Genomic DNA, 26767 nt, shown 5'->3' with positions numbered 1-26767 from the left:
TTATGTCATAGTGATCTGTTTCATTTGTTTGACATGGTCTGTTTTGTTTGTTTGTAGTAGAGACTTTTATTTTAACACAGTCTGTTATATTGCATTAGTGATTTTTTTTTATTTTCCGTTTGTTAGTATTAGTGACTCTTATTTTGACATTGTGTGCATGTGATGTAGTGGTTGAGAGGAGTAGGGCTGGCCTACAAAGCCAAGAATGGACCAGCCCCTCCGTCCTTCATGGCAATGGTCAAAACCTGATCTGTACCAAGAGCCCTTCCAGATTCAAGTACGGCTCGACTCGATCCATGGTAGACAAGCGTCCAGACCTTTTTTTTATTATTTTTTTGTTTGTTTTTTGTAACAACGGGAGAAGTGTGTCTTGCGCTGCTTAAAATGAATAAGAGTCAGGTACTAACTCTCTGAATTAATCATGGGTGTATATAATGTATGGGTGTATGGGATGTATATGGAGGGTGTGCTGAATGTTGGGCTGCACGCACCTGTGTTGACAATTCACTGCCAAGATGGCAAAGAACGTCTGACTGTAGACGTCTGCCTAGACTGTTTTCAGTCAGTGGAGCTCCTGTGTTTTCCGTTGCCAAGATAGTAATACGCCAGAAATTGATCCGCTCACCCCACATTTCGAGACCACCGCATCCATCAGCATATATATATATATTAAGATAAAATTGATAAAATAATCCTTTATTAGTCCCACAGTGGGGAAATTCTCAGTGTCACAACAAAAAGCACTGTCGGGTTAGAGGTTCTAATAAATGCTATTAATGTAATGTAATATAATATAATTGAATGTAAATGTTGTAAGAGATGTTTGCTGGGGTTGGTTGAGTGTTTTTTTTTTTTTGGGGGGGGGAGGGTTGATTATTCACTGTCACTGTATGTCAAGCAGAGATAGATCCTTATATAATCTCCATATCCTGTTATTAACTGCTGTGTGTTTTGATTAGTCAGTAAGAAAGCACACACATATATCCACCCCTGCTGTGGTAAAGGTGGCTAATGGTTCTGCTTAGCAATATGACAACTTAAAGAACCACCTGAATACTAAAGTGCTTCTCTCGTTGTTCCTCTCTATGATAGACTGTCATACATTTTATATTATTACATTTATATTCCAGTAAAAGGGACATATTTGACAATGCAAGCCGTTTTGAGCAGTACAGCTTAAAGCTCATACGATATCCAGTATCACAAATTACTCAAATATTCAGTTTCAAGTTTGAGTAAATTACCACTCAAACAGTACAAACCTCATATGACTCTCTGTTTAGATCATCACACACCAACACATTTATTGGGAAAACTAGCAGCTGACTTGACAGTTGTCCAGAAGATGATCATTGACACTTTCCACAAGGATGGTAAGCCACAGAAGGTCATTGTTGAAAAGGCTGGCTGTTCCCAGAGGGCTGTATCAAGGCTTATTAATGGAAAGTTATTAATGGAAAATATGGAAGGAAGAGGTACACAAGCAGCAGGGATGCCCACAGCCTTGATAGGATTGTCAAGAGTAGTTGATTCAACAACTTGGACTGAGGCCTGAGGCTGAGTGCTGCATTCCCAGTATCAAGCCACTCCTGAACCAGAGACACAGTCAGAAGTGTCTAACCTGGGCCGTTACTCAGTGCTCCAAAGTCCCCTTTTCAGGTGAAAGTAAATTTTGCAGTCTGGAGGAAAAGGGGAGAGGCACCGAATTCAAGGTGTCTAAAGTCCAGTGTGAGGTTTCCGCAGTCTGTGATGGCTTGGGGTGCCGTGTCTTCTGCTAGTGTTGGTCACTTCATGCTTCCATCTGCTGACTAGCTTTATGGAGAGGCTGATTTCCAGCAGGACTCAGCACCTTCCCACAGTTACTGACTATGACATTACTGTGCTTGAATGGCCAGCCAACTCCCTGAATCCTAATTTTATGGAAAACAACTGCATTTGTAAAGTAGTTCTCTTTTTTTTATTGTAAACAGACCCCTGCAAATTCACTCACATTGTCTGTAAATGAACAACCCAACTGTTATTTTAAGAATAATGGCAAAAATGACATTACTAATATTGTTAACTCTGATTGGTTCTTTGTCCGATCTGACATCAGATGGGCCAGATGTAGTCCCACCCGAAGTTAAATTCAACAGAGAAAAATACAGCCTACATCTCTCTCATTGGCTCCTGGCACAATCTAACTGCATAATGGGAGTGTGCTCCAGTTGCTGACACTCACCGTCGATGTGTTGTCATTTTGTAGAGGTTACCTTCTCCTAGACTTAGACCTGCATTGGACTGCTGGGGGTCTTTTTTTTTTTTTTGGTGCTGCAGTGCTTTTGGTGCTGTTGAATTATAGAAGATGGTGTAGTGGAGTAATTACAAAACCATGTTTAAAGCTGCATTTAAATGGCTTATTTTTATTGTAGACTACTTCTAGACTATGTATATATATATGTATATATATACATATATATATATATATATATGTATATATATACATATATATGTGTGTGTTTTAGTGTCCACTGAATTTGTATACCTGGTTTTAATAGTTTTTTTAGTTTTTGCTGACTCCCATTTGTCTGTTTTTTTTTTTGTGGGTTATTGTCAAGAGGAAAGTGAGAAACAACTGGCCCAGCAATTAAAAGCAACCTGCACTTTAATAACATCTCAGCAGTGCCACAAGCTGATTGCCTCCATGCCATGCCGCATTGATGCAGTAAATTGTGGTAAAGGACCAACAATCAAGTATTGAGAGTATAAACGAACGGACTTGTCAGACGTTGGACATTTCTGTATTGTTCACCCTTTTCTGTTTGATGTTATGAAATATAAATATAATATAAATAGTGTAATAATAATAATAATAATAATAATAATAATACTGGATTTCTGATTTTCATCAGCTATAAACCATATCATTTATCTAAGGTAGAACAGAAAAGGTGCAACTTTACATGCAACGAGTATAAAATGACAGTTTGCATTTTTAATTAAATTATGCACACAAACAAACTAATATATATAAAGAATTATATAATGAAGAATTACCAGAAAATTAGAGGCAGTTTGAATAACAACAAAAAAATCAGCACAGGAGTGCATGTCAGCACTTAAATGAGAAAGTGTATAGGCAGCATGACCTGCAACTTTACAGTGACTAAGACCATTTTGCTAGGTTCTAGGAAAGTGATGTGTGCTGGGGGGGGGGAGCAGTGGAATCTAGAACTAGTGAAATCGAGGTGGGTGACAAAAATACTGTATATTACTCTTCAGAGAAAACCAATGGATAAAACAGTTTAAAAATTCTCTCCACAGTTCAGATAAGCTTTTCAGAACTACTGAAGATGACAGTTATATGAAAGTAAGTAGACAGGGGTATAAAAATAAAGATTTTTCCAAGAACCATGTATAGTAGTGTATCCATTATACAAAAGAGCAAGTTAAGCATGCAGAGAATCACTTGAATGCTGAAGTAGTTAAATAGTTCCTCTCCATTATAGAAAACTGCTTGTATGTGTATAGCACCAAAATGTACTGTAGCACTACATAGTACCCTTTTTGTTTAGAGTGAACCCTATAAAACCTAATAAGTCAAGTTCCCTCAAATGATTTACATTTTCAAAACTCAGTTTTTCCAGTAGTTTGTAAAACTGTATTGAGTTAAACCAAGGCATGTATTTGGGTCCAACAGAGAAACAATAAGTACCTCACACTCCAAATGTTATGTACCTATTACTTAATGCAAAGTTATTTGTACTTAAAATCTGCTGTAAAATCAAAGAAAATTCAATTTAATCAACTTTAAAAAGTTTAGACACTGTGTAACAACTCAAACTCTTAAGTCTTTAATGAAATGTTTGAGTTAACTCAACCATAACTTAACACACATAAACCAAACTTTGCTTTTCCAACCATTAATTGGTTAAAATTAAACATCTGCTGAACAGCAAAACATCAAACACTTGAGAACATTAAAAGAGGCAATGCTTATATAAACCTAAGACAAGATAGCCCTGGGGACATGACAACACATTGACGGTGAGTATCAGTGACTGGAGGACACACCCTTTATGCAAATAGATGATGTCAGGAGCCAATGGGAGAGATGTAAGTTTTACTGAAAGAGGCTGTACTGCAGAAATAAACCCTACAGGTCAGAGTATATTACTTAAACAGCACAGCTGACTCAGCTACAGGCCCCTGTTCTGCATTCACATTAAATCCAACAGCAGTGCAGTTTGTAAACTTGCATGGGCCAATCACTTTCCAGCTGAGTTGCAATGGTAACAGACAAAACTCTACTTTTATACATTGATTCAACTCAAAGATTCCAGTTAAATGTATAAACTGAGCACAAATATCCACCCCCAGTGTCCACATCCCCTAAAAATACACAAAACACATTAGCATGTGTCCTGTGTGTTGTGTACTCAGTGGACAGTGCTGTGATACAGGTCAGGTCCAGCTCGACTGCCGCTGTCCGGTGAGTTGGTGCTCTGGGGCAGATCGTGGGAAAACGTCTGAACGTAAAGGCGAGTGTGTTTCTCCTTCACTGCTGTTGTTCTTGTGTAATTGATCTCACTGCATGTCGATGGGCGGAAGCTTCAAAGCTCAGAGGCCTGCTGGAGCTGGGGGTTGGTGCACATGCGCGAGACCAGGAGCTCCATGGCTGTGTGATGGCAGCTGAATGCACACTCGCGCTCTTCACATTGGGAAATTGAACTGCTAGGGTAGTTAAAGCCCACTAACAAGAACTGCAGGTGACTGGTGCAGAAACAGGCCTAAAAGACAGGCTAGATGTGAGTGATGGTTGCTTCCAGAATTTGCTGGCACACCAAAAAATAAATACATTGTACTCAAATGAAATTAAGGATTTATTTGAAATCTTACAGCTTGACTTACTTTCAATCAAATGTTTTGTTACCCAAAGTAAATAAAACATTTAGTATAAAGAATTAAAAAGAAGAGTATAAAGACATTGAAGGCATTTAGCATAAGCTTTTATCCAGAGTGACTTACAAAAGTGCTTCACTGTTTACTCAGAAAATACCATTAGCTAGTTTGTATTGACTAGGATCCCAAAGACACCTCTAAGCTTAGATACTACTAAATAGAAGAGCCTGTATGGAGACCATAGTACTTGGCACTACACTTTACCCAAACAATCTTCAGCCTTTGGAAGCAATGTAACCCTTATTAAGAGTGAACTTCCAGGTCTTTAAAAAATCAGATTCAAAAAACCAACAACTTGCTTTTCAGGCTTTTAGCACTAACAACCAATAACCAATCACCACACACCACCTGATTGATTATCTAAGAGGAGGTACACCTGGGAGGAATGACTACATGTTGATGGTGACTTCTAGGGGGAAGACACGCCCAGTATGCAAATAGATGATTCCAGGAGCCAATGGGAAAGGTGTTTTGCTTACCTAGATACCGAAAAGGGACAGATGACACAGTCTGGACACTGGACTTGTTGAGAAACATCAACATGAGAGAAATGATTAAATCCAGCATCAGTGCAGTGCTGCTTTTTATGCACCATTTTTAAGCTTGCATGGGCCAATCACTGTCCATTTACCGATGGCAACCAACCAAAGCTTATTATAAATTGATTAAACTAATAGTTGATCCCATTTAAATCTGGAAAATGATCACAAATGTTCATCTAATTCAAAATCCAGGTTCATGTACAACATAACAACTTTATTTTACATACATTTATTTGGGTAAAAACAACTTGTGGAATTACAGTGAAGCATTAGCTAGCAAGCTAACATGCAATTCAAACACCAAAACAGCCTGTTAAGGAACAATTAGCTGTCTAGCCATAATTTGTCATGAGACACAACATTTTTCACTTTGAAATTCTTACCTTGTCTAAAAGAATTCTTGTCTACAACAGATGAACTTCACCTTTGTAGTGAGGAAACGGCCAACAGCAAAACTCGATGAGGAGTAATCTGATGTGACATTAAGAGGTCATGTGACATAAAAGCATTAGTTTTTTAATATATTTAAGTAAATACATTCTTCCCTCTACCAGTGAAAGGTTCTCTGGGCCACAGGCTGCAACACAAACCTAAAGCATGATTGACACACCCCTGTGTTTAACAGTTGGAGAGATGTTCTTTTCATGAAGGTGACTGTGTTTTCTCCAAACATACCTTTGCTTATTGTAAGTAATTTTGTGGTAGAGAACACAGGAAAAGTTTTATTCTACAGATTATAGTTGTGCAGAAGATGCTGCACAGTAGAACAGTGAGGCACTTTTAAGTTTTCAACATCTTGATTGCCAGCCGTCATGAAAAAGATATTTTTCAACAAATTCAGAGTTTCCTAGACTAGCGACCTCAATAATTAAGGACTTTTCAGTATTAAACACTTGCTAAAAGACTCAACAACATAAACAGCCAGTATTCAGTCATTGTCAGTATTGCAGTATTCAGTCAGAATGGTCACTCTCAGAAGTACAGTAAAGAGCAGATTACTCTTACATGCTTCAACACTGACAAAAGCCAACCAACCCCTCCACAATCTATAAGAGAATGTAGCCTGGGATGAATGACTACACACTGACGGTGAGTCAATGTGCAAAGACACGCACAATATGGCACTAGATAAAGCCAGGAGCCAATGGGAAAGTTTCAGGTACTGCATGTAGGAGTACTGTTTTGCCCCTGGAGTGCAAGACTGAGAAGCCCTGTAGCATTGATCCACATGCAAAAGTTTAATCAACCAACCATGTTGTGTAATAAAAAACTGGTTGTTCAGGTAACACAGATAATCTTGGCCTTAAATCATGGTAAAATCTGTTGACGTCCTACTTTCACTTAAGACAGGACATTTAACTACCTAAGTCAACTGTTGTCAAACAGTGCTACATATTTTTAATACTTGGCATATTAATAATCAACATCTTTACAAAAACTGATGGTCTAACACAATAGTGGACCTATAGTGGACCAGTGACAAAAGCAATAACTAGCTCTTACAATCATCCACACTTAGACCCAGCAGCTTTCAACTAAAACATAGAAGGCAAATGGGCACCCCTGGTGAGACAGCCTAGAGGTAATGACAACACAAGGACGGTAAGTCGAGGGGGGCGCAAACCCAGCATGCAAACAGGTGGTGCCAGAAGCCAACAGGAAAGGCGTGGGGAGTGTAGGAGGAGCCTAAACTTATTAAACTCATCATCACCACCTGCTTCTGTTCTCTTGTAACATGACCCGTGTTGAGAGGCAACTCTGAAATCAAGCTAACGCTGGAAATTCAACACTGGTGTTTCTGCTGACTGTGCTGCTGTCTCACAAGTCAGTCTCTTAGAAGTCATTATTTTGAGGACTAAGTAAGTGTATCAGCATGACCTTGCCAGGATCCTGAAAACTACTGTCAGCTGGTGGCAGAACTAATTAAAATTGTTAGACAAAAGCCAACATTTCTCAGAAGTTAAATATTAATGAAAAATAATCGGAAATAACTTACGATTGCACAGATCGCTGATGCCTCCACCCTGTTGCTTTTTTTCTGGAGTCAAGTGGCCGCTAACCCAGAGGATCTTGGGATAGATTAGGCAGCAAAGGATACGTCTAGACTGTTTTCACAAACAAGTAAGATGAAGGCACCTTAGCAGGCAGTATTTTATACAAACATCCGATTAGGACCATGGGTGTCCCGAGCCGATCCAGTGACTTGGGATCAGGGCAAACCCAGGCAGAGCACCCTCTAGCGTCATTCTTTAAGGCACCATTAACATACATGATTTCAGCTGAGCCTTTCGCAGCAAGGGGCTCAAAACTACCCTAAACATTCATTTGTGATCTTATTACACTGAACAAAACAAAAAAGACCTATATTTGACCTGATATGTGCGAAGACACTGCCAAACGTTTCCGGTCCACCTTAAAATGATGCAGCAATGTGCACACTAGCTAACTGGAGAGTTCGCATTTGAAGCCTTGTTTTGGGGACTAATTGGTAACATCACCAATATAAGGGCACTTTTTAAGATAAAAAAAGGGCGGCAGACAGCTGGGCGAAACAGAAAGTCTAGCTTAGCTCGTTGTAAGGCCTTGTTGTAAGCGTGAAGCAGTAACAACAAACAGACATCATTGTGTATGTTTCAGGCACAGGCAAATTCTCTTAGGGTGTCCAAACTTTTGCATGGTGCTAAACAAAAGCGATGCCTCCTGTTTACAGTTACAGAAACTGTTGCATGCCACTATGCACCGTACAGCACCAGAAAGTGTCCTTTCTATTGCTACAAATCAGAGAGCCGCGTTTTAACTGGGACTGTCCGAATTGCATGGAAATGGTCACTTAAGTGGGGCTTGCTGTGGCCTCGCTTGTCCAGGACAGTAGAGGCAGGCGCTGTAAGGGAGCACAGTGATTGTGAGAGTGTGTTTTCCCTTCGCTCTCTGTCTCTTTCTCCCTGCTGGATGGGCTCCACTAACATGAATGGTGCGGGACACGTGAGTTTGGCTCGCTGCGCTCTCTCCTCTTAGCGCCGCAGAGGTTCTCATGTTTTCTGTGGCCCCAGTCCAGTTCTTTTCTGCCCTTCTGTCTCTCTTTTTGCGCCTCCCTGTGCCTCCCCCCCTCCCACCCTCGCCCCCCCCCCCCTATGTTATCCACCCACGGGGAACAGTGATTTTGCTCTGTCTTGTTTTTGTGTGTTTAGTGGATCTGCCTCCGCCTCGTCCACTCACTGCCTTCAGTTCCGTGTGGGCAGTGTTTTAAATGCCATCGCTGCTTTCGTTTTCTCGCGCGTGTGTGTGTGTGTGTGTGTGTGTTTATTTATCTATTTATTTGAATGAGTCAGTCAGTGTGGTGGTCAGTGTGGTATGGTGGTCTTTGCCCCTGAGGACCACTGTGGGGCTCATGCTCTAGACTGAAACCGCCATCGATCACGAGCTGATTTTGTGCTACTAAAATCCAACCCACTCCTCACACACACACACACACTCCTCACACACACACACACACACACACACACACACACACACACTATTCTCTCTTTTCCTCACTTCTCTCTCTCTTTTTCATTCATCTCTCTCTCTCTCTCTCTCTCTCTCTCTCTCCCCCACACACACATACCCCCCCCCCCCCTCCACACACACACCCTCTCTCTCAGTCTTCCCCTCTCTCTCTCCGTGCCAAATAGTCTAGTCTACTCGAGCGGGCAGCACGTGCTTCCCTCACTCCATTCTGCATCCCCATTTATTATTATTAATATTATTGTCATTGTTATTATTCACCAACTCATCGTTGCTCGACCACCACAGCACACCCCCTCACCACCTTCCTTCTCCTCCTCCTCCACCTCCTCCTCCTCCGCCTCCACCACCACCACCACCTCCTCCTCCTCCTCCTCCTCTCTCGTATTCCGCAGGACGTCCGGTGCTGCGCGAGTCACAGCCCGTGCTGCGGGAACGGACGGCGCACGAGGGGGATTTCTTGCACCCGCTTCGCTCCCAGGTCACGAGATGAGCGCGCGCGGAGAGGAAGGCGGCGAGGGCGGCAGCGGAGAGGCTTCAGGCTCGCAGGAGCAGCCCGGTCCCGCGGAGCCTCCCACCAAGAGGGGACCCGGCAGACCGAGGAAGCCGCAGCAGGTCAGTGGAGCTCGAGCTCGGGGGGCGGAGGGGGTGAAGGTGGAGGGGGGGGGGCGTTTGATTTGATCTCCTTGCACGCAGCCTGCCGTCGCGAGCGTGCGTCTGTTTACATGCGCGTGGGTTTGTAGAAGGCGCGCCTCAGTTTCCGCTGCATGCACTGGACCGCGAGCTCGAGGGATCGCTGGGGTTGACTGTAACAGAAGTTGTACGAGTAAGAGTGAGCGTCCACGAGCTCCATTCACGGGCTGTTGTGTATCCGCGCGCCCGCGCGTGAATGTGTGGGTTTCCTCATAAGTGTGCTAAAAACATGCAGCTTTGAGCTCCGCGCACTCGCGCGCTGCAACCCGGCTGCAAACAAACGGACGGGCTCTCGCGCGGTGCTGGGGACAGAGCTTGGGGTGGCTTACTGTCGCGGCTCTGCCCCCGTGACCAAAGCGCGACCCCAGCTCCGTAACTGCTACGGCAGACCTGTTGCACGCGCGTGGAAGCGGAGCCCGCTTAGACTGTCCAATGCATCGAGGCTGGGCGCGCAGCAGCGCTGTGCACGAGGGAGAGTTTAGTGGATAAAACAGACGCGGTTCACCGTGCAGAGCGCGCGAGTAAGGCTCACAGCTGCGAGTGCAAAGCGGGCTGCTCGAGACGGTGGAGCGGCGAGGGGTTCAGAACAACGGTGCAGAAGAACTCGCTGCTGGTTTCTGTATCTGGATTACAGACATCACGTGATTAAGATTCCCTGCTAATGAACCGTTTTTAACAGGCTGCTATAAATAGGGCTATACTGAAGAGGCCTATTTGTAATATTTAGGTGCATTTAGTAAATAAGCAAAAGGCAGATATTCGTTTGAACAGCTGCAAATTGCATTTCATATTTGATGGTTTAATGTTTTTGAAGTGTGCAAATATGCAAAAATACAAGCCAAACGTTATAAATATAACACCGCATCTATTTTATAGCTAAATAAAATAAAATGCACAATTCAGAATCCAGGTATAAAACCTGCTGTGCTTCATACATGCATCTAATTTGCATCTAATGCATCTAATTTGCATTCTGTAAATCTAACTGGTCCAATAATCTAATATTGAATCTCTATATGAAATAATTCCATATTTCCACTCACTGATTCTTCATATTTATCCACACATGAATTCTAATTACACTCATGCCTGCATGCACACCCCCCTTCACACACACACAATCCAAACCTTTGTCCATCTCTTGGGTCTTGACTCAGAAGTAGTAGAGCGCCAGTAAATGAGTGCATTATTGTGCATTTCTCTGGTCTTGGTGGGTGGGTGTGGAGGGCAAAGCATTGAAGTGTGTGTGTGTGTGTGTGGTGGGGAGGGAGGGAGGGATGAGGGGTTGGGGGGTCTGCAGTGGGCAGGGGAGCGCAAGGTGCTCTGTGTTTCTGTGCTGGAGGGTCGGCTTTTGTTTCCTGTCCTCACGGTCCTGTGTTCACCTCCTCTTCTCCTCAGGAACCCACGGGTGAGCCTGTCCCCAAACGACCGAGGGGCCGCCCCAAAGGAAGCAAGAACAAGGGCCCCTCCAAAGCAGCGCAGAAGGTGAGAAGCAGACTACTGCCGCACACCTCCACAGCCTTGGAAAACACACATGCATTAACTCCTGTGGCACCTCATTCACCGCTGGTTGGCTGTGAAAGCACACACACACACACACACACTGTTTTTTTTCTCTTGCATTCCTTCTGCATTCATGTTCTCATCCATGCTGTGTCCTCATGTGCCTCATTGGGCTTTATTGATAAAGAAGAAAGGCTTCAGTCTCGTAAAGGAGGGCTTTGACTTTTGTAAATCAATCAGTTCTCCCAAGTTTAAAGGCATGCAGGGAATGTTAACAAGCTGAGTGTGTATGGTCATGTACACTACATTGACAAAAGTATAGGGACACAACTGTCCAGGGCCTCTGCTGTCCAGAGAAAGCTTTCTACTAGATGTTTTGGAGCTATGAGAATTTGATTGCATTCAGTGACAAGAGCATTAGTGAGGTCAGGATGTTGGATGATCACCACCCTGTTCCCCAACTCATCCCAAAAGTATTGTCTGGAGCACCATCCATAATTCCAGAGAACACAGTTCTTCCACTGCTTCACAGCTCAATGCTGGGGGGCTTTATTATACCCCTCTCTAGCTCACAGCTGGCATTAGGCATAGAGCCAATAGGTTCATGTTCATCTGTTCCAGAGACTCTTATTCTATTGGCAGTACTTCTCTACAGGGACTAGACAAGTTATATGTGTGCAAATCTGTGTCAGAAATGGAAATGGGTGCAACTTAAAGTAGCTGAATGCATTTATTTGAAGAGGTGTCCACAAACATTTGGACATATAGTGTATGTGAGCTGCATCCACCATCACATATTTAATCCTGCAGCCCTGTGTACCTGATACAACACACACTATCCACCTACAGTCTTAAAATTGAAGGTGCTTTAAAGGATTAAATTAAAGGATTATTTTAGGGAAGCAATAGAAGAACCATTTTTGTTTCCATAGCGAACCATTATTTTAAGGAGCTGTGAGTGTGAAGAACCTTTAAATTGCTAAAGAGCTTTTCACTGACTTCTTTACACCTTTAAAAGGTCCTCACACATTTTATGGCATTGCTTAAAGAACCCTTGGTAGCACCTTTTTAAAAAGACATGTTTAAGAGTCTGTGCTTAGGAAAAAACTCTTGGCTTGGTGTAACGTCTTCATGTTGAAGCAATAGAAAGGTTGAAATTTAGAGGTTCTTCAGGGAACCGCATGTGGTTCTTCTACTTCATCTTCTACTGAGTGTACGCAATTAGTGTTAAACTCTCATTCCCATCAAGGACGTGTCGCCAAAAACACACACAGCCCTCTGTAGGCCGGCCGCTGATGAAGTCGTTAACATTGCCCCCTTTTTTGTGTGTGTGGTCTGGTCAGGCCTGGCCTGTTGCGTGTGGGAAGTCCCCCCGACATCAACTGCAATCTTTGGTTTAAAAGTATTAGTGTGTGTGATTCTCATCTGCGAGCCATGGGGGGAGTTTGGATGTCTTCATTTATCTGCTGGTGGTAGGAGGAGGAGGAGGAGGAGGAGGAGGAGAAGGCGGGTGGGGGATCAGGCTGTGTTAATGACTCGCTGACAGCTCGGCTTGCTCTCTTCCGCATTAAGGTACCACTGTAAACAGTCACGGGCCCGCTTTTGAAAAGCCCAAGCACTTTTCTGCCGCCATAATCCTGTTTCATCTCATTTGGCGTTGTTATGATAAACAGTGCACAGATAAATCTGCTAAGATGAAAGGAGTCGAAATCGCCAAGGCGCCTGACTAGGAACACTTTTCTCAAGGTTTGCTCTCCCACCCGGAATCAATCATCCTCATCGGCTCCTACCGCTTTAATGATTGAAATGAAGTGTTCATCCCCAGGGTTTAAAAGCACTGCTCCTCACCCTGACCCCCAAACTGTTACCCGAACTCTGCTGTCTAAACCAAACAGAGAAGAGACTCAACATGGGGGCTTCTTCAGCATTGTTGAGGGCCTGATATGGGTAAAGGAACATAGACCGACAAGAGCACCCGCGCCCGGTGAGCTTCCATGTAAGCTCTGGGATCATGGCCATTGGTTCCTTGAAAATTTCACAGGATGAACAGTTTGACGGCAACAGAAAAATACTGAGCTGTGTTGTACTGATTGTTTTGATTGGGTTCTTGGAAAGCAATAGAATGTGTGGTCTGGAAGTAAGACCATGTTGCATGTTGAGACATAAAAGACATTCACAGTGAGACATTTTTATATACCGTTGGCAGAATGATCCCATGGAACAGCAGTTCTCCAACTTGGGTCTCAGAAACTGCACCTCTACTTAGTGCTATCATTTTGTGTCAGTTTATTCAATCTGATTGGCCAGGGCTCTAATTGATTGGTTCAGTGGTCTAATGCACTGCCACTATGGCCTGGACGTCTTGAGCTTGAATACTGAGCCATGTCTGTTTGTCATCAGCGACCGGAGTCTGAGAGAGCACAGTCGGTCATGCTCTCTCCGGGTGGGTAGATGGCGCTCGCTCCTCTCATTACTGCAAAAGCAATGTTGGTCAGCCCAGCTGTCTGTTAGCTGGTGCAGTGGAGCTGGGGGCCCAGTGCTTTCCTCAAAGCTTGTCAGCTGCCTGGTGATGCCTCATTGGCGGCAGTTAAAAAAGAGGTGTTGGCTGGCTTTGCTTTTATCTGAGGAGAGTAGTGTTGGGAGCATTGCTAGTGCTAGGGAGCGCTACATACGAACAGGTGGGTTACTTAGCAGTACCAAATTGTATGAAAAAAGTAAAAAAGGTGATAAACAGAATTTGAACAAATCTGGTACATTATTGAACTTTGATGCCATGGACATCCTTCGTACATTGGTCACTGTTACTTGCAGAGAAAGCCAGAACAATGTCCCAGTCCATCATGAGAAGGGGAGTCACAGTGGTACTTACTACTGCTTAAAAAGCCAAAAAGGTTTGAGATCCTCTGAAGAACCTTAGAAGAACCACTTTGGATTCCAAGATCTTTCAATAGTTGAAGTGTGTGACATTGTGCCCAACGCACAATTACAATTCACATCCAAACTAATTCCCATAATTCAAAACGACTTGATTTGAGCTTTGAATTAGTCTCAAATGCAGCTGCCTCTCAGCAGTTTATAGCCCTTCCGTTCACAGCTCTTAATTACCAAAGCACTGCTCCAAAATATAGGCCGTATCATATGAACAGGCTGGGCTAAACCTGGAAGGATGACCTCGCTGGTTGTTAACACGGCCTTATCCATGTTCAAAAAGCCACCACACACTCTGATCATCTGCTCAATTCATTGGCCCCTAATGAAGAGCCGGAATATTTTCCATAGAGCGGTCATTGTTGAACTTGATACAATGGACTCAGAGGCTAATTTTAAACCCTCCCTTTACAAAGCCAGGTCTGGCAGGGCAAGTCCAGCTCGCTTTGCCTCCCCCACTTGCCCCACAACCTCTGTACCCTTAATGAGCAGTAGTCCCTCCTCTCACACCCGCATACCAGCATGTCCTCGTGCCAGAGAGGGGCGATTAAGTGCGGCACGGACCTGCTCGAAGCTGCCCGCTAGGCGTGTACATGCAGCGAGCACAAGGCTGGGCTGCAGGGCAGGACCAGACACACGAAAGCAGCCATGATTAATTGATTGAGGTGTAGGTTTACAGACCATTAAATATCCCGATTAAAAATGCAGCATCTCAAACTGAGAACTGGGTAAGGAGACACAGATTGGCCATGCAGACAGTCAGCCAGAGACAGAGGCAGGTAGAGGAATGCAAAGGAGAGACACCCGAGGCCTGGTGACCCTAGGACTACCTTTGCTTAGTTTACACTAAGTTAGGCTTCGAGCTGAAGAACATACTCATAAAAATTAGTGTATAGTCAGCAAGTACAGTGAGCAAGTTTTCAGCTGAATCCTAAAACGCGATCCTCAGCTCGTTTCAGAATTTGATATGCCATGTCTAAAGCATGCAAATTGTATGAGTTAGCGAAGCGGTCAGATGTGAAGTGAAGCGCTGAGGTGATTGGCGGTTTGCAGTCAGACTGGGGATGAGCCCGAGAAGGCCGGCTCCTCTCTGAAAGCTCGGCCACTGCGATTCCCGTGACGCTCTGGCTAATGTTTCGCCTGCTCGGCCAGGCCTTTGCCGAGGACTGGGATAAAGCGTCCTTGGGGTATTTAAAACAAACTGCGCTTGTTGGAGGAGCGGTAACGCGAGCCACCACAATGCCACCCTTAACCAGTCAGGGCAAGCAGACTGAAGTGAGCAGGGGCTGAACCCGTCACACACATACAACACAGATCACTCTTTCTGCAGAGTAGAAGAAGAGAGAGAGAAAAAGAGAGCGAGAGAGCAGCAATGGATATGCTAGGCGTGTTCATGTTGTCCGAGAGAATATAAGAAGAATGTACCTTTGGCACCTTTTCAAGATCCAGAGTTTGTGAACCTTCTCGTTTTTCATTCATCCATGTGTCACAATGTCTTGTCCAGCAACAGGATGTGATGATTGGTGGTAGAACAAGTATGTAAATGAGAACATTTTGAGAACATCTACACAATTATGTCCTGGTCTAGTGACTCAAACGTTTGCAAACGAATACCTTTTGTCTGCATTGTTTTGTACATTTCCAGACATGGTGTACCCCAAGGTTCAGTGGCGGACCCCTTAGTCATTCGCAGAATTCATAGATGTTTTATGGTTTGGATAAGGTTACCTTCAGGCCTCGGCATGACAAAAGGCTGCAGCCCAGGAGAGCACTTTATATCCTATGAATTATTGAAATGCGTCTTGTCTTGTTAATTGTCTCTGACTGCCGCCGGGCGGGCACCTACTGGTGGCTGTACAAGTCACCTTACATGGCGGGAGCTTTCTGCTTCCAACAGCATCTGAAGCCAATTTGGTTATGAAATCAGATGACTAAGAGGGATGCATTTACATCCATATCAACAATGCATTCAGTGAATACCGAAAGAAAGGTCTGTATTGATAAGCTTTTAGGTTATAGAAGGAATAAGTTATTGAGTGTGCTCATATTTTGCTTGCATGCCCAGGTTAAACACCCAAGGCAAAAACGAGATGAGACAATTAAGCGGCGTGCTTATGTCAACTTGAAGCGTATAAAAGAAATCTCTGAAATCCTAGATATTCCATATCAGTGCCTGGCTGTTACCGAGTGGTCCATAGTGTGATCCAAACCCCATAACTGTCCGTCACGCTGCTTATCTGGCCCGTGAGCCTGCTGATAATGGTGCTCTCATTTACACGTGAATGGCATAAAATTCCTCCAGTGAAATATTACGCTACCCAGGCTGGGAAAAACCTCCGTGCACCAGCAGCAACATAGACAGCTCCTTGTCAGAGGCCTGGATATACCTTACACAGCCGAGCACCAGTTGGTGCTGCTCGACTAAAAGACAAGAAGCCCCCTATTCACTGTCCTTATATAAAAATGTTAAACGTCAGGGCAAACCTGGGTTCTGACATGTGTCCATTGGTAGTTGGTAAAAATGAATGTCTCTAATTTGTCTATGTGGATTTGTTCACAGAAAGCTGAGACCACAGGGGAGAAGAGACCGAGAGGAAGACCAAGGAAATGGGTAGGCTCTTCTGTTACCATCTCTGAGGAATTATGGAGTACTCTGGTTGTGTATTGGTTGTGTTTAAAGAAAAGTCTAAAGAAGCAAACTATGGAACTTGGTCCTGGTTGCTACACCCTAAAAATGAAGGGTCCTGAACGGTTCTTGGCTGGAATGTATGGCTGAGGGACAAATCTTTAATCTTACTACAATTTTTATGTTATGTTGAAGACATCTTTAAAAATCGGTTACACAAAACCAAAATCAGCCTGTAGACAAATTTCCAGCAAAGACTGTTCACAAACAGATAATGATTGTTTATAAAGGTCACAACTGCCCATAAACATCCCACAGAATTACAGAGTTTCTCTGATTATTGTTGTTTGCCCTTTGGAGCAGTAGATTACATTACTTCCAGCTTCTTCTCACAGTAGATTTCAATGGCCGTTGGCAGCTGTATTGATCATGCGGTTTTAAATACACTGTGGGCATGTTTGGGGGGCCCAGATTAGGCCTAGTCATGGCCTAAAAGGATTTTCTTCAACAGGGAATCGCCATCAATCACTGCAATTTAATCCAGGGCTAGGCTTAAGGCTGTGCCTGGGAAAGCACCGCAGACTCTCTACTCAGCCTCGCCGCTGCTCGCTCGCTTGTCACTGTGTGCTTAACAAGATTGTGCAAATGTTTGTGTTATCAGTTAAAGAAAATGTTTAGACTTCACGCTGACCACAGCTACACTTCAGTAATTCCGTGGACAGCTTAAAAACCGTGTGTGTTTATCAGCCTGTAAGTGACACGTTTGATTGATGGCACTGGGGTGGGTTTTAGGGGGGCTGGCAGTTTAAAAAAAAGTGCCACCAGGAAAACCGTGAGCAGATATGAGGGAATGGGAATGTTCTGTAGCCTGTGCACACACTCTCGCTCTCCCCCTCCCCTCTCTCACTCTGGCTCTGTGTGTCCTTGTGGTTTTTCTCCTCAGGCCTGCAGACCTTGAAGGATTCAGTAGTGTGTAGAAACATGTTTGATGTGTTTGATATGTGTTTTGAATGGTGATTTCTGGTGGAGATGCAGTGGGAACTGTACAGCGATTCACAGTGTGTTAGTTCGATTGTTAACAAAGGTTCGATTGTTAACATGCTTGTTGAACACTCCTAAATATAAAGGTGCTGCAAATGGTTCTTTGAGTGATGCCATGGAGCCACTTTTGGTTCCACAAAGAACCATAATTGTAATAAAGATGAGTGAGTGCCCACCTGGCCAGAAATGCTGATCTGCTGGAATGTAGGTTGTGATGTTGGGTGACCAAAAGTTGACGTCAATTTGACGTAGAATAGTGACAACATCAGACATTGGTGTTTTGCTGATTAAGTAATCGAAATCCAACGTCTTCCGAACGTCACACACGAATAACATTGCCTCATAACAAGTTGTGAGGCATGGTGACCAAAACCCAACATCTGCTAAACTTTATAAAGTTGCTCACAATATGCAATTCTAACATTGATTCAATGTTGTTGACGCTTTAAGCCATGTCATTAGAGCTTAATGTCAGCTTAATGCTGCTTTAAAGTGGAAATGTGACTTGGATTTCCAACCAAAATTCAACGTCTGTACACTGCAGGGTTTACTAAAATTTAACATCTGTCTGACGTTAGAGTCCAACGTCAAATTGATATCCGATTTCTATTAGTAAAGACCCTTTACATTATTGTAGACCTTCTTTAGGTTCTTCACACTAATACAACTGTACACCACATATCACAGATGTCAATTTAATGTCAGGAAGACGTTGGACTCTACGTAGGACAGACTTTGAATTTTAGTCAACCTATTATTCCACAGAGATAGAATTTTGGTTGGAAGTCATAGTCACATATCCGTAGAATAAACGTTAGAATTTTATGTTGTGAGGACGTTTGCATTCTAAAGTTTAGCAGACGTTTGGTTACCAACCTCAGCAATGAGGTTTCATTTTTTGTGACATGTGACATCTGGAAGACGTGGAATTTTGGATACTTAACATCACAGCTTAAAACCAACCAAATATCAACGTCTGCTGACGTTTCTATTCTACATCAAACACCCGACTTCACAGCCAACATTCAACCAGTTATCAACATTGCTGGCCAGCTGGACACTCACTCATCTCTCACAAACGTGGTTCTTTAAGGAACGAAAACTGGTTCTTCTGTGGCATCTGTGGCTTTATTTTTAAAGGTTTAATCAAATGAATTAGAATGGAATGGAGTGTCGTAGGAGGGGTTTTCTCCACTGGCAACTTTTTTTATGGGATCCGTTTCTGATTGCTTTGTGTCAGCTTTGAAACCCGTCTGCATTTGTCATGTTATGAGGTCACCGTTAAACCAATAAACAAGTATTACAATTTCTCTCCCCGCTGCAGTGCTGCAGGCATTTGCGGCCAATCGAGCAGTCGACATCCCTGCATGCATTCATATCTATTACAGAAACTTGGACTGGCGAGCTGGAATGATGTATTCTACAGAGAAATGAGCGCGTTTGTATTGGAGGAAAACATGACCCGGCTTACTGTATCATCCAGGAATGCGATTTGGGTCACATGTGAGCTGAGCAGATCCAAAACACCCTTCGCTTTCATGTGCCTGGCCACCCCCTTCAGCTAGCATTGTAGAGCACTTCTTAGTAATTGAACGTCTTTGTGTGTGTCATAACTTTAATATGACTTGAAAAGATGAAAAGGTGCTCGGCCTGCGAGACCTGGTTGCAGCAGGGGTTGTTAGGAGGACTGCTTTCCTCCACCCAGCAGTGGGATATAGCATAGAGTTGGAGGGGGTGGTGCAGTGCGAGGCAGTCGCTGTAGCTGTTGCTGACTGCCACTGAACTCTTTGGACTGGGCTGATAAAGAAGGTCCCGTTTATTGCACTGTTTTTCTGGGCCGATGGCCGGAGGCGCGTTCGGCTGCTCTTTCATGGTGTCTGCGTGCTGCAGGTACAAACACCTACGCAGTACATCGCCTACACACACACAAACCAGTGCTCTGTCCACCCACACACTGATGTCACTGAGTCCTGGACAAATAGAGAACAGAGTGCATTACGAACGCCGGTTTTCTCACAGAGAACAGAAGAGGGTCGCGGAAAGTGATCCGTCAGAATTGAAATTAAACCTGGAACGAAACTGTGTGCGCTGATCAACTCGAGAGTGAGAGCGGCCTTTGCTGACCGTGGTTTTAGCTGATAACCTTAACGTTATAAAACAAAGGTCACATAAAGTTCAGGCGAAAGTTAGTGAGTAACCAGAGGTGGGTTGTGGGACCCTTAATACAGTTGTGTAAAAAAAGAAGGACACCCCATGAACTGCAAGTCTTTTTTAATATATTTATTAAATAGCGCTGGAGGTAATATTACTAAAGAAATTAAAATCTGAATTTTGGAGGAGCCTATTCAAACCTTGGCTGCGTCCCAATCGCGCAATACACACTAATACTATGAGGTATAGACTATACACTAATAATTTGGGTTTGACAGATTAGTGCACAACCTTCTAACATACTATCGACACAGAAGTTCATCACTTTTTTGGGCAAACCGTTCCAGCCGTGAGTACCTCCTCCCTTTGCATTTCGCATTGCTTTGAGGGATAATAGTGTACATCGAAACCCCACTCAAAGAAACTGACCATTACTGCCACTTTGGCCATGGCATCACGAGTTTGAATCCCGAGCCATGGCGCTTTACCATCGCTTTACCACAATTGCCTGTGCTCTCTCCAGGAGGGTAGATGCCGCTCTCGCCCCTTATCACTCTCATGTTAGTGTAGTGGAGCTGGGGACCTGGTGCTGTCCTCTAAAGCAGCATCGATGGCAGATGGCAAAAAGAGGCGGTAACTGACTTTGCATGTATTGGAAGAGACATCTGTTAAGACACTGCCCCCCATTTCCAAATTGGGAAGCTTTTTGAAGTGAGTTGTATCTCCATGGTAAGATCCAAAAAGCTCCCTGAGGCCTTCAGACAGAAGGTTGTAGATGCAGATGAGCCTGGGAAGGGTTTTAAAAAGACTGAGTGCAACATGGTCGTGGTCAGGTCGTCCTAGCAGACCACAAGATGCGTAAAGAAGCCCATATTGTCACCACAGGACCTATAGGTAGCTTCTGCTGCAGATGCTGTCAAAGTACATGCATGCATTGGGGTGTCCCAACTTATTCCTAAAAAAAATGTATTTATATTAATAATATTTTACAAATGATGATTTAAAAAAAGACTTTTCTTCCGTTGTGTTTAGTAATAGCACCTTCTTCTCTCAATATTAAATGAAGATCAAATGTCCAGATGTTTCAATTTCTTAAAAAAGGCAAAGGTTTTCATGGGGTGTCCTAATTTGTTCACATGATGGTGTAGTAGAGTATAGTATACCATAATAATATGTTATGTGTTGCTGTTAATGTGTGCAGAGGTAGGGATGATGGTGTGGTCCTTCACTGAGGCAGGCCAAAGTTTGAGGACTAGAAAACATCCTGTGACACAGAGTGAGCTGTGCAGTGGAAGGCTCGCCGATGTGTCGGCAGTGAGTTTATGAATGAGAGTGAGTCAGAGAGGCAGCGTGCTGTAGAAGCATGACAGTGTCCTCTCCGACGGCCTGCAAATCCAAGGCCTGCCTTTACGAAAGCCATTTATCCAAGTGCTGTGACGCACTCCAGGAATCGCCCATTAACTCGACCAGTGCGGTCATGGACAGAGCACCAAGCTTGTTTTCTGTTTTTTTTTTCTACCCTCTCTCTTTTCTATGAATGGACTGAGCGAACGCGTGTCCGCCAGCCCCTGTCCTCATGTATGGGTCACTTTGTGCACCCTTGAAAGGCTGGGTTATGATCTGTTTGGTTGGTAGCTTTAGCTTGTCACATACGAAATGGCATGGACCAGGAGTCTACCATAGCCACACGGCTGCCTACAAACATACAGGGTGGACTTGTCAAGAGCCTTACCGTTCCTTTCCTGGATAAACAAGCCAGCTTTCTTCATTCAGCTACTGCTCGCCCTCCTGGAACTAATTATAGCATATCCTTTTTGGCTACAAGGGGCCACTGGAATGTTTTCCTTTGCCTCACCCCCCACTAACCATCTCCACCCCCCCCCCCCCTTAAATGGTTAATGGAAGAAGGTGGCTCTGGCCACCGGGAGGGAAAGAAAGTAGTGTTTATCCATATCTATCCCCAGAGGAAACCAAGAGCGTGCATGTAACAAGTCTCGCCAGAGATTTAGAAAACATTTTGAAATGGAAAATCATAAGGAGACCCCCGCCAGCTGCTATTTTGCTGTCCATGCACTAGTCACTGTCCTCCCTTTGTAACATGTTATTTTTGTTTGGAGCACTGTTTAAGCGTCTCTAGCTGCTTCTCTGGAGAACTTTAAACATTAAATATCCTCGTTTCAGAAGGGTAGGGATATGCTGGAGTGGTAACACCTAGGATGGTTCATTTCCAAATCTATACTCCACTGGCTTGATATTGGAACAATTATATGACCATCGCAAAAAGCCAAAACTCGCTGAAAAGACGACTTTGCATACGTTGATATTTGGTTACAAAGTGAAAGGTGAAAAGCCGCCCTTTTCAGGTTGTTGAAAAGACATCTAGAAATATAGACATCCCTCTAATTTGGTTGCCATGCCATTTTCAGATTGCTTTCGCGACTTCAACCTTAAACTTACTGTGGCGTCCCGATATCCCACGGCCTGTTACATTTGGCTGGTGGTCCTTCGCTTGTGCAAGAATCGCCAAAAGCGTCCAGTGTCTCTTTCTTTTCCAGGATGTCAATATATTACATTTTGAACAGCAGCAGTTATCTTCAGAAAGACTAGTTTGGGTTTGTACTCGACATTTTCATTGAATTATTAGGGCTATATGTGCTATATTAGGGCTATGTGTGGTCCGAATCTGGACCAAATCAGATGGACTAAACGCAGCCCAATTTTTAAGCTAAATAACACCCAACCAAAAACGCTGTCCACATGACGTCTGGAGCTGGGTGGGAACGTTCCGTGGTTTCCGTGAATCGCATAAGATTGATATCCCTTGTTTTTTTGGGTTTTTGAATGACTGTCATCAGTTTCCATAGGTGGTGTGGATGGAGAGATGTTTCTAGCTGCAGTTGGAATTGCCCTCCCCCAGAGCGATAAGCAAAATAGGAGATAGGAGATAGGTCTGGCGAAGACCTTGGCAGGTTGATCCAACGTGGAATGTTGCAATGAAAGGATTCTGTCTTGTTGAACAACATGTTGTGTTCATCCCATCCTGCAGATGCTTTTCTGCAGATGTCTCCAGAATGTGGTGTTAGCACCTACCGTTTCCCTTTTATCAGTTATCAGTTAAGTTACGAGGATACAGCAGATGTCCTTTCTGTTTCAGGTTGAATTCTGAAGGCGCTGAGATTTGTGTCACTTTTTATTGTTTGCCTCAGTTGATGTGCAAAACCCTTCCTGCAGGAGCTCCGGTTATGGATGGCATTCAGTAAGTCCTATCTAACTCAGCACAAGCGCTGCAAGGTAGATCCTTTAAAGCAGCCCAAGCGCCTGATTTACGGTCCCCCTCTTCCTTTTCCCAGTGCGCACCCTGCACAGGTGCTGAGATCGACAAGGTTCGCTGTGCCAAGCGGACGAGCTTTGCTGTTGGCAGGGTGGGGGAGATTGGAAGGGGGAATCTTTGTCCTCAAACAGCTAGCATTAATCAGTTGTGCACAGCAGTTCCCCTTTCATGCAGCCAACTGGCTGGTGTCCACCGAGTTTTATGCGTTTGGTTCCTCACCAAGCAAGGCCGAATACAGTGAAGAGAGAAGCTCTTTATCCTCTTTCTGTGCAGCTTGACCCCTTTCTCTCGCCAGCAGCGTTGCAGTCGAGTCAGGTTTTTTTAGCACTGGGCTCCTCGGCCGGTAACCCTGCCCATTTGTCGCCATGGAAAGGAACGGGTATGCAGGCAAAGACAATAGATTTATGCCTTGCTGTGTCTTCCCATAGAATTCGTTCCACAAGGGACGCTGCAACAGGCAGAGGGCCAGGACAAACGGTGCAAGGCAAAGGGGGCGTAAGGCAAAGACATCCACGTGCTTTGGTGCCAAGAATTCCTTTGATATGAGGTGGAAGACAAGATCCTGATTCATGGCCGATTGCTCACTTCCCAGGTCCTCGCTCCGCTTCCCTCGGTTGGTTTCCTCAACCGCGTTTGGCGGACCGCATCGCCTCCTCTTTGCCCTTGAGTCAGCTGGTTTTGACGCACGCACCGGCCAAGGCAACATCACTGGTAGCCCTCGACTCATTGTGTCTTCTTCTGCTCACTTCAAAGGGAGTCATGCATGCAATTCTTATCCAGACTATCCAACTGTTCCTGGCGGATTCTGACATTGTTCCCCAAATGTTTGTGAGGCATGGGTCAGCTACAAATTTCATGTTCACGGTTCTCGTTGCCTATCTCCCACCATGAGCGAACTTTGCACTGTGTTTACTCAGGCTTTCTTCTTCCTTCCAACTTGTATTGCCCTGTTTGGGCAAGCTGGAGGCACTTGCATTGTTGACACAGAAGCCCACAAGGTCAACCAACGCTGAACAGGTGTTATCTTTGGAAATGTCAGTTGGTTAAAAGACAGACAGGTACTACAGGACAGGTCATATTGTCCTCGGACTATACTAGGGTTTTAGTTCATGATTCCACTCCAGATTAATGCTCTAGGAGTCACTGCCAGTTCAGTGTTTGGGGGGCGCATTAGTCACTATAGACTTAACGCTAGCAAGACTGCGGTCCTACGCCTTTGGAAAAGGCAGCAGAGTGAGTAAATGAATGAGTAGAGGGGGTGCGGGTGGCCAGGCAGGGGGGTGTAGAGGAAGTACTCTCCTCTCACACAAGGCTGTGCTGCTCTTGGCCATGGGACAAACAATGTTGGCAGGTGGTGAGGAGCGGAATCGGAGCTCAGGGAAACAGGAGGGAGAGTCTGGCAGCAGGGAAGGAGGGGGAGGTGGGGTGGGGGATGAGCACTGTGATTGGGAATCATCCAACAGTCTCGGACTGCGGTGGGGAGGCTCGGAAAACCCTCGGCCTCTGCCAAAGTGTGAAAAGATTTTTTTTTTCTTCTCGTTTTTTTTTTCTTCTCCTTCTTCTTCTTCTTCCCTCTTTTTTGTGCATGTGTAAAGGCTGGAAGAGGGTATTGTGATGGGAATTTGGTGTCAAACATCAAAATCTTTTTATAGCTTCAGCAAGCCTCTCAGGCAAAATATTGAACTTGGCCCCCCGGGCTTTCTGGCCAGTGGATCCTGCAGTCAGCCGAGTGCCTCTGCTCTGCTCTATGACTCAGAGTGTGAATCAGTGGCTTGGCTGATGCTCTGCTCTCTCTCTCTCTCTCTCTCTGTCTCTCTCTCACTTTCTCTGTTTTAGCTTCTTTTCATGTTTACACTCGCAAGCTGAATGGGAAGGAACAGCGCGGTGTGCTACTAGCCTTATTAACAAACATAAACAAACACCAAAGTGCAAAGGATGTCACAGTGGGATGGTGTGTAGCGTCACTCATGCTTTGTTTACTACACAGAGTCCACTATGTTTAAATGGCCTTTTTTTTTGGCTCGTGTGACTCACATTCTCTCTGTGGTCATTCTTCATGGGGAGTCCAGAGAAATAATGGAAGCGGCCCACTTAGTGATTAAAGCTCACTGCTTATTTACGCTGCACAGTCAGTTGACTTTCACTGGGTCAGCGTCCCCTGCAAAAACGTCTTAGGGGAATTTTTATTAGCAATTAGCAGTATTTTAACGTGTGCCGTGCTCTTGCGAAGGAAAAGTGTCCTCTCCGCTCCTGCCCCTCGTCTGAAACGAGGCAAAGACAGTGGTTGTCCTTCTTACATTCCCGTCATTCTCCTGAACCCTTCTCTCTTCTCTCGCTTTCCTCTCCTCCTCCCTGTCTTTCCTTCCATCACTCCCCACTTCCTGCTGTGGCTCCAGAGCCTAAATTCCTGCCAACAGGGTGTACTATGCATCCAAGCCTGGGATCCATGTCCGCAGTAAGAAAATTTACAGAGCTCATCTCAATAAATATCTACTGCCCACCTCTCCTGCCACTCCTGTGCCAGGTTCAGGAAGGTGTCTGTCCGTCTGGCTTCGGCTGTCTCATTCTGACCCAGTAACGAAATCAGGAGTTTACTAAGAACCCCTTTGTTGATAAGGACGAGAGAAGGCCTGAAATGAAGCAGAAAATGGAACAAACTGTTGTCATTTGCAACAACGGTGAGGTCACAGAGCATAGGGTCACATTTTTACATACTCTGATGCGTTCCACGGCTGGTTTATCATCGGCGAGCGACAGAAGAGCACTCACCGAATCAAGCTCTCACCGCCAGACCGTTCTGAGAGGTGTTGACATGAGAAAGAGGAAGAGAGGAAGGGAAAGAGATGGCAGGGGGTAGCGGGTGTGTTTGGAAGAGCAGAGAAAGGTATGTGGCACATATTATTGATGGTAAGGCCTCTATGCAAGCCATGGCCTCTATCAGACTCCGGCCCCACATGCGCTGCCTCTGTTTCCTGTAGGGTGGGGGGCGTAAGGCTAGGTTGACACAGGGCTGCAGTTGTGAATTCCTTCACTGATGTCTTTCACTGAGAGGCTGGACACGTTCCGAACGTTTCCATGTGAGGGTACGTAGAAAAAGCTTGCAGCTATCCAGTGTCCTAAATCTGGACCAATAACACATGGGATATTTACAGTTATTACAAACTGAGATTCAGCACATATCAATGGTGAGCCTCAACTCCTTTCGAAAAACGGAAAATGAGGAAACGAGGTCAGCATAGGGCTGTAGACACACATTTGAGGTTTGTGCTCAATTTCACACTGTCTTGTGGAGGACCTTTAAAGCTAAAGAACCCCCCCCCCTTTCTGCAGCCCCCTAGCCCGTCCCAAACGGATATAGGGACACGCTCACATAAGGGCTGTCAATTTGCCACAGTTAACTAGCGTGATTAATGTGTGGAAAGATCGAGTTCACATTCATTACATTACTGTGAGTCCAGAGACGGGAGCACGGAGTAATCAGGCAAACAAAAGAAGAAGAGGGCTTCC

The 26767-nt window shown here is 44.6% G+C and overlaps 1 protein-coding gene across 1 annotated transcript in view; it reads left to right on the top strand.

Moving 5' to 3' along the window:
• Positions 1-6551: 6551 nt before the first annotated feature.
• Positions 6552-26767, top strand: part of hmga2 (high mobility group AT-hook 2) — a 33953-nt gene continuing 13737 nt past the window's right edge. Inside the window, exons 1-4 of the mRNA XM_072673480.1 lie at positions 6552-6572; positions 9276-9602; positions 11079-11165; positions 16672-16722. Of these exons, the coding sequence (XP_072529581.1) occupies positions 6552-6572; positions 9276-9602; positions 11079-11165; positions 16672-16722 (486 nt within the window). The remainder of the gene's footprint in view (positions 6573-9275; positions 9603-11078; positions 11166-16671; positions 16723-26767) is intronic.

Source organism: Salminus brasiliensis, chromosome 2 (genome assembly GCF_030463535.1).
Source record: "Salminus brasiliensis chromosome 2, fSalBra1.hap2, whole genome shotgun sequence".
In the NCBI taxonomy this organism is placed as follows: Eukaryota; Metazoa; Chordata; class Actinopteri; order Characiformes; family Bryconidae; genus Salminus; species Salminus brasiliensis.
The sequence above is the reverse complement of the archived record's forward strand: the minus strand, read 5'-3'. Positions and strand labels throughout refer to the sequence as shown.